Raw genomic sequence first — 8,161 nt, 5'->3', positions numbered from 1 at the left:
CATACAATGTTGTTGAATGACACAACTTCCCCTATTATTTAATATAAGTTTTTTTTTTTTTTCATGGAGCAAAGGCCCCAAAATCCAGTTAAACTCTCTCCGGGCTGAGCTTTGTGCTGAATAAACGTGTCAGTCGGTTTTCTCCTGGTGAAAAGCAGCTGAGAGTTCTGTCAGTTCGGCACTGCGCCCTCAGGTTGCCCTCCTCTGCCCACACCAACAGGGACTTGCATGGCGACACTTCCACCTAGTGGTGTTGCCAGATGCTTGCTCCTTTTGCAAACATCTGGCAAAACCATCAGGTGGTTAAGTAAGAGAATCGATGATAGATTCAAGTTTCATACTGTTTTTTCCAAGGTCTGTCATTTTTTGAGGAAAACTGTAGCTTTGATCTTTGACTCCAAATTTTTTATCATTAGAAAAAACAAAACAAAAACGATGATCTGTCCATAGGTGGAAAAAATCTGGGATAGAGATTATATGCAGACATTCTGTTAAATCATCCAGTGAAAGTTTGAACTAAACTGGACTTAAGACCAAAAGATGCCATTGCTTGACCTGACGTTCAAAATATAATATAAATATTGGGACCACTAATTGTGGATTATAACAATAGACATTTACATTTAGTAGTAAAGGCACTTAAATACAAGTTTGATAACTTGTGTATTCTGCATTTTATGTATTTTGAGATACTTAATTATTTAAATTAAATATTACTGTTTTTAACGCAGCTACATTTAACCTAAGTGAAATTTATAGTTAAAATGTGAAACAACATTAAGGTGGTAAAAAAAAAATTAATAATGTTCCCAATCGACAAACAACCAGCATTATTGTCTTCCACTTGCTCGCTACCATTACTTCATTTCCCATCATGCTCCACGGTGAAGCGGCGTCCGTGGCAACAGCACAGGAAGTGGCGCGCAACTGTTGAAAAACTGTCTCACAACAAACTGCAGGCGGTCTGATACAGTTGAATTTTGTCAACCTCAAAACTGAAGAAGTAAAAAGAAAAACCCATTGGATTCGTACAGTAAAACGTAAGTGTTGTTTCAGTGTTTAGTTATCTATGTAGCAAAGCACATTTTAGCTTAAGGTAGGCACAGCGTATCGAAGTACTAGCTTAATTTGTCACTCATTAGCTCCGTTTACTATTCATTAATACGTGTGCAGACTACAGCTACGTTACAAACCAAAACCCTTCATATTGCCTGTGAACAGATGTCGTTTGTGAGAGTGGGGCGTCCACAACAGCACAGCAAAGGAAAAAGGCCCGTTCGCCCCAAGAAGGCAGCAGCTCCCAAAAGAGAGTGGGTGGTGAGTACAGACAGCTGCTGAAAAGACAGCAGAAACCCAGGAAGGCTGCTCACTTATAATTAAGAAGCTTTGTCTTTGAGCCAGCAGTGATCAATTCTTTATTTCCTCTTCTACACAGTATCCTAAATGTTGCACATTGGGAAGGAGAGTCCATTCATGTTTGCTGACTGTGAACCTTTTTCCATCATAAAGTAATCTGAAAGAACTATTATTCACATCACTTTAGTGGAGAGCTAACCCTAACTGCTAAATGAGTCGTGCCACTTGAGTAGAATCTGTTTGTACTCTTCCACTCCTTCACAAACTATGCACGTTTTTGTGATACAGTAATCAAACCTCAAAGTTTTTTGTTAAAATGCTATTATCCACTGAGCAGTTTATTAATATCGACTGTACATTGTTGGTTTCAGAGCACTGTCAACGACCTGTCTGTGCTCAAGGCGACACCTGCGGAGCTGGTAAGGTGTTTGACCATGATGTTGTTTTATGAATGTGCCTTTTTGTTTCAACTCATGCTATGCATTATAATAGCACTTGAACATGAGTATAGTCAACTGAGCTTCACAGAATTTTGTTTCATTTTAATTATATGGGATATTTTGGGTTTTATGGCTCTTAGTTTGAGTTTGTACAGCACTACTTTATTTTATAACTTGTAGCAGTAATTTCTCAACTGTCCTTAAGTTTAATAGTCTGTATACGCTTGTGTTTATGTCCTCTTCTGCTTCAGAGTCATCGGCATGAGATTCACAAGTCCCACAACAAGGCTGCGGCTCAGTGGGAGCTGAGAGAGAAAGCTCTGAAAAGTCGTCTGAAACATGCTGGGAGTCCTGCGCCGCTGGACAAGGCCAGTCTCAGCATCATCAGGGAGGTGTGTATGATGATGATTTCCCCATTACACTGGCGTCTCCTGTGCTGACAAGAAGTTGTTTGTGTAACAAGGAATATTGTTTTGTTTGTTAAAAAGAGGAAAACATGGAAATCTTATCCAAACTCGTCCCCTGTACTGAGTTTAACATGATGATTGTGGTGTTTTGTGACGCCGCAGGTTTTCTCTGACCAGCTGCTCCTGCAGGATGTGTTGGCCCGCTCTGACAGAGCCATGGCCGTGGTCAAGGACCTGTTTGGAGATGCTCCACGCAGACAGACTGGTAGCAAACAACTTACATAAATACATAGATATATGGATTAGATAAAGTGTGCAATTCCTGCCTGTCTTTCACACGCCTGTTTGAAAAAGACATTTATTAATACTTCCTGAGTCTTGAACACTCCCCTGTGATTGTGTGAATAATCCTGTGTGTGTGTATATTCCTGCAGGGCACCCCAGTGTGACCATGGCTCCAAACTGTGACTCTGACTCAGATCTGCCTGTTCTCCAGAGACCAGATCCTCCAACTCAGCTGTCACTGCTCAGCCAGTCTATGATGGACCAGCAGGTTTGTGTGATATGTTACTGTACAGTATGTAATCACCAACTTTCCTCCACTTGTCTAATTTTTCTTAATAGGTCTGTTGCATCAAAGCTTTCCTTTTTCACATAAATACACTGCTCAAAAAAATAAAGGGAACACTTAAACAACACAATGTCAATCACACTTCTGTGAAATCAACCTGTCCAGTTAGGAGGCAACACTGATTGTGAATCAGTTTCACCTGCTGTTGTGCAAATGGAACAGACAACAGGTGGAAATGAGAGGTAATTAGCAAGACAACCCCTACAAAGGAGTGGTTCTGCAGGTAGTGAGCACAGATCATTTCTCTGTTCTCCTCCTTTCTGGCTGATGTTTTTGGGTACTTTTGCATTTTGTCAGTACTCTCATCCCCAGAGGTAGCATGAGTCGGTGTGTACAACCCACAGAAGTTGCTCTGGTAGTGCAGCTCATCCAGGATGGCACATTATTGCGGGCTGTGGCAAGCTGTGCTCTTCACAGATGAGAGCAGGTTCACACTGAGCACATGTGACAGACGTGACAGAGTCCTGGAGATGCCATGGAGAACGTTCTGCCGCCTGCAACATCCTCCAGTATGACCAGTTTGGCCGTGGGTCAGTAATGGTGTGGGGAGGCATTTCTTTGGAGGGCCCTCCATGTGCTAGCCAGTGGTACCCTGACTGCTGGGATGAGATCCTCAGACCCATTGTGAGAATAAATGCCGGTGCAGTGGGCCCTGGGTTCCTCCTGATGCATGACAGTGCTCGGCCTCATGTGGCTGAAGTGTGTCCCCAGTTTCTGCATGATGAAGACACTAATGCTGTGGACTGGCCTGCCCGTTCCTCGAGACAAGTCTCATTTTGACTTGTCTTGAGGAATTTCCACTCAAGTTGGAAATTTCAGCCTGTAATGTGATTTTTTCCACTTTTAATTTGAGTATGATTCCAAATCCAGACCTCCATGATATTATAATTTTGATTTAGATTGTTCATTTTTATGTTATTTTGTACTCAACGTATTCCACTTTGTAATGAATGAAGATTCTCAACTGGAATAATTAATTCATTGAGATCCAGGATGTATTATTTTAGTGTTCCCTTTATTTATTTATTTATTTATTTATTTATTTTTTGAGCAGCGTATTTTGGTCTTTATTAACATGTTTGTATGTGTTGAATGTTTCATTCCAGGCTCTTAATGAACTAGAAGCTTCAGAGGAAAACCACAGCGATGAAGACGTCTATCCCTCTGCCAGTTCAGAGTATCATGTTGTCCGAAGGTACTAATGCCTGCAAAACAGACAGTACCTGCACTTGAGATAACTGACTTGTGTTCCATGTTGGGGGGGAAATATAAAAGTGAAGCTTTTACTGATTAAGTTTCACATACCACTGACACCACTATAGCCCTCATGATACTTTTCTTTGCAGGGCCAACGTACGAAAAAAGAAGGCACGTTCTCAGGGTAAAGTCATACAGCAGAAGAAAGTCCACCATCCCATCTCTGACCTGGAAAACAGAGATGGTGTTCCTTTAACCCCCTGCACATCAGGCAGAGCACCAGACCAAACAGGTAATATAAACATGTGAGTTCCTCTAAGGGTGGGTGTGTCAGCGAAACATTAACTGTATATCAGTACATACTCATGCTACGTTGTTTCAGCTCTCAATGCTACAGTGGCTGTGCAGCGTGTTCGGACCAGACAGAGCCAGTCAGAGGAAGCCAAGGAGGAACCGTCTGCCCTGGTTTCTCAGGTCCTGAACCCTGATATACCTCTCAACCAGACAGGTAATATGTGGAAAGGATCGTTTTTTCTTCTAAATGAAATACACAATACGAAAATGACATCATATCAGAAAAAATGTTTTTTTTTTTTTTTCCTTGTATGTGTTCAGCAGGAAGGGTCAGTAGTCGAACCAGCAGAACCAGGAAGTGTGTTTCTCAGAGTTCAGAGCTGGACGGCTCCTCTCTTACCTCTCTCAGTGGGGACCAGTCCAGTCTGGGCCTGTTACAGGCCATGTTGGGTCAGGTTGAGGCAGACCTAGACACTCTGAGTCCTGACACAGCACCAGAGTCATCACAGAGTCCAAAACAGCACAGAACACAAGGCCTCACTGGATTCTCTGTCGCGCTGGTGTCCACACTCAGACGTTTAGTGCACCTCCACAGACAGGTACAGCAGCTTATCAATACATAGCCTCTGATATTTTAGTGTTAACACAGTGATAGTTTTCATTTCATCTGTTTAACTTAAATCATTCTCTTCCCCTTCTGTTCCAGAGGGATGAGGAAATTCAAAGAGAGGCACAGGAGAGGAAAAGACTGGAGGTGGAGCTGAGAGAGCAGCGGGGGCTGATTGATGCTCTCACTGCAGAGACCATGACTCTGAGAGAAGCAGCTACTGCCCTGCAGGTACAGCAGAGCTTACCCTGTGGTCTGACACTAATTTATTACTCAGATTCCAACAGTGCTGACAAATCCTGGTTGTTTCTTGTTGTGTCATCTCAGGCGGGGTTGCAGCAGCGAACCACAGAGCTGGAGCAGAAGTTGGATGCAGTGGTGTTGGTGATCGGGGGACTTGGACTGTTGGAGGCACACACTGACCCACCTGAGCAGTCCGATGTTAAAGCTGCAGGTTCGTACACTGTGTGTGTGCGTGCGTGCGAGCGAGCACATATTATGTAATACTGTAAAATAGAGAATAACTGGTTTCCACTTTGGTGAATTACTGGTGTACAGTTTGTCAATCTGCACCTGTTCCTGAGCGAAGACAGGCCTCTGTTTCTCCTGCCGTCCTGCTCTCGCCACCTCAACAGAGAGACGCCTGGCAACATATTCCTGGTAACAGTCTCATTCTTTTCAGTAATTATCTGATTTCAGCTGTTACCCTCAATGTGATCCTTGCTCAGTCAGACATAATTTTTCTTTTGCTCCCTCTTCCACAGTGACCCATCCTGTGCCCTTCCACCATCAGCTTCCTGCTGTAGACGACCTCCGTTCTTGGGAGGACATCCAGGCCCAGAGCTCAGCCTCCAGCTTCACCAGCCTCCCTCTCACCAGCCTTCCCTCCACCTCCTCGCTCTCACTGATGTCTGATGCCCTCAGCTCACAGCTCCCTCCCGAGGCCATGCTGGCTGAGATCGCTCAGCTGAGCAGACAGAATGACCTGATCAGGGCCCAGCTTAGCCAGGTTAAGAGCCTTGGGTCAGGGGTCGGAGGATCGCTTAACAGTGACAGCGAGCAGACAAGACCGAGCTCTAGCAGCACCGGGAGAATTACACCTCAGAGTGTTGGAGAGAGGAGGACGTCAGGGTCCAGCAGCGCCGGGAGACAGAGCCAGAACATTCAGGTCATTGATGGAGACAAAGTGACTCATCAGGTGAGATTGAGTCTCCCTGCATGAGCATAAAAAAAAACACATTTATAAATCTCATTTCAGGATTTGTCTTCATCTTTCTTGCCCAGACAACATCTCCTAAAGCCCTCAGTGTGAACAGTGCGGAACAGCGCCTCCTAGAGCTAAACAGGCAGAGTGCTGCAGCCAGGGGTCGACTGCTGGAGCTCATTGAGCAACAGAAACAGAGTATTTCATCCAGAGTTTCTCCCTCTGTCTCCCCCATCCCTGCTTCTGCCTTGAGTCCACCTATACCAGGTACAGTGGGCCAACCTGACTAATCTGTGTTTGTCTGATCACCTGTGACCGTTCCACTCTAATCATTATCATTCTCAGCTGGAGGAGGAAGTCCAGAGGTGTCCATGCTGCTGCCTGCACAGGAGCTTCTGCCACAGGCTGGTGGTGGTCAGAGACGGTGAGTAGCTGGTATTTGCTCGGTTACTTTTTTTTTCCGACCATAAATAGGCAAAGACACAGATCGTTTCACCCTTAAATCACAAGCTCAGGCTGTGACAGGCAAAAGCATCTCATTCCCACCCTGTATGAAGTCATCTAATCTGACCAAATGAAACCCAGGTGTCAGGTAATTAGATTTCACTTCCCACAGTAACACAGTCATAGAAAAGAAAGGTGCTGGGGGAGGGGGTCTGTGACACTATCTGACCATCTGACATGCAGTTTGGAAGGAGTATGAATCCTGCTTAAATGACTAACTGAAAGATAAAATAGACATTCAGTGTTTTCAGCAGCGTCCTCAAGTGAGGGTTCCCATCTGTGGGTAAAATGTGTTCATGTCACATCATTTCTTGGCATTGAAGCTCGGGAGTAAAATGATGTAATGTTGCCAAAGTGATGCTAAACACAGTTGAATAGTAATGTAATCATGGACATTTTTCTGTGCTTTGAATTTGTTCTTTTTCCATTTAGTGGATGTAGATTTCAGTGAACTACATTATACAAAGTTGTATTTCTTCACTGCAGATCTGCTGGTTCTGAAGCTTCTTCTCACAGTTTTGGAGGAGAAACCAGGGATGGCAAAACACAGGTACACACACAAACTGTAGATTACATGCTCAGATTTTACCAAACTGTAATCACTTGAATCTGAAACTCTGAAACATATTTTCTTTTCCCCACAACAGATGGAGAAGCAGAGAGAGCGGCAGGGATGGTTTGCCTTGTCTGCTCATGTGAGATGACAAGAAGAGGATGATTCACCCTGAGAAACCTGAGGACATTTTATTAACATTTTATTTTTTTTTAAATATTCAATCTATGCATTTTAATGACTGAATTAAATTGATTTTAATAAAAAAAATTGAAATGACTCCTTGTTGTTTGTACCATGTACTGTTCCTGTAATAGGATTTGAAAATAGTTATATTTGTTTTGCATTGCAGTTGTTCACAGGACCAAAAAAACATTTTCACAAAATTGTGCATTGAATATGGAGATGTACAACAAAACACATTCCACCTTAAGTGAATAAAAGGTTTCTGTCTTCATTAATTGTAAATTTTGGAGTTTGACTTTAACCTTAAAAACAACCTTTATTTGCACTGCTTTGTGTGCTAACGACACGCTTTTAGTATAGCAAAACAATCTGTGTGTATAGTTGACGTGTGTTGCTGCCACTTCAAAAACACACTGCTCATTTGTGTGTGTCTGAGATACAGTGTGGTGGAGGTTCAGCCTCCAGACCCAGATGCCCCCCACACACACATTTTAAACCTCAGCTTCATCAAATCCCCATTAAGGTCCAGACTGAGCGTGGTCAGACTGTCTGTCCATCTGTCCTTTTGTTCCCAGGGGCTGTGGTTTGGTTTTAGCTATGATCTGTTTCCGTATATCAGAGACGTGTTTGATATTACTTAGTTTCGGCATCAGTGTATTTGTGTTTAATTAGTGTTTTTCAAAGGGAGATGGAAGTTGCGTGTCTAAGAGGCATGAAGAAAAATGAGCAAGCGTGAGAGAGGGGGAGGAGTGGAAAGAGTTCCTTCAACCCATTTAGTCCTC

At 43.4% G+C, this 8,161-nt stretch overlaps 1 protein-coding gene across 2 annotated transcripts; it reads left to right on the top strand.

Moving 5' to 3' along the window:
- The first annotated feature begins 903 nt into the window (after window positions 1-903).
- Window positions 904-7,463, top strand: spice1 (spindle and centriole associated protein 1). 2 transcript variants are annotated; one of them, XM_041065902.1, is made up of 18 exons: window positions 904-1,040; window positions 1,222-1,317; window positions 1,728-1,775; window positions 2,048-2,188; window positions 2,366-2,468; window positions 2,638-2,756; window positions 3,941-4,029; window positions 4,181-4,323; window positions 4,414-4,539; window positions 4,650-4,924; window positions 5,032-5,163; window positions 5,260-5,386; window positions 5,491-5,592; window positions 5,697-6,130; window positions 6,217-6,403; window positions 6,482-6,560; window positions 7,127-7,190; window positions 7,288-7,463. In XM_041065902.1, exons 2-18 carry the CDS (start codon window positions 1,222-1,224, stop codon window positions 7,342-7,344), a joined length of 2,322 nt encoding a protein of 773 aa, XP_040921836.1. In that variant the 5' UTR covers window positions 904-1,040; the 3' UTR covers window positions 7,345-7,463. The 2 variants fall into 2 exon arrangements, with proteins under 2 accessions (XP_040921836.1, XP_040921835.1); XM_041065901.1 differs by having other exon boundaries at window positions 4,647-4,924.
- Window positions 7,464-8,161: the final 698 nt, after the last annotated feature.

Source organism: Toxotes jaculatrix, chromosome 20 (assembly GCF_017976425.1).
Source record: "Toxotes jaculatrix isolate fToxJac2 chromosome 20, fToxJac2.pri, whole genome shotgun sequence".
Taxonomy (NCBI): Eukaryota; Metazoa; Chordata; class Actinopteri; family Toxotidae; genus Toxotes; species Toxotes jaculatrix.
The sequence above is the reverse complement of the archived record's forward strand: the minus strand, read 5'-3'. Positions and strand labels throughout refer to the sequence as shown.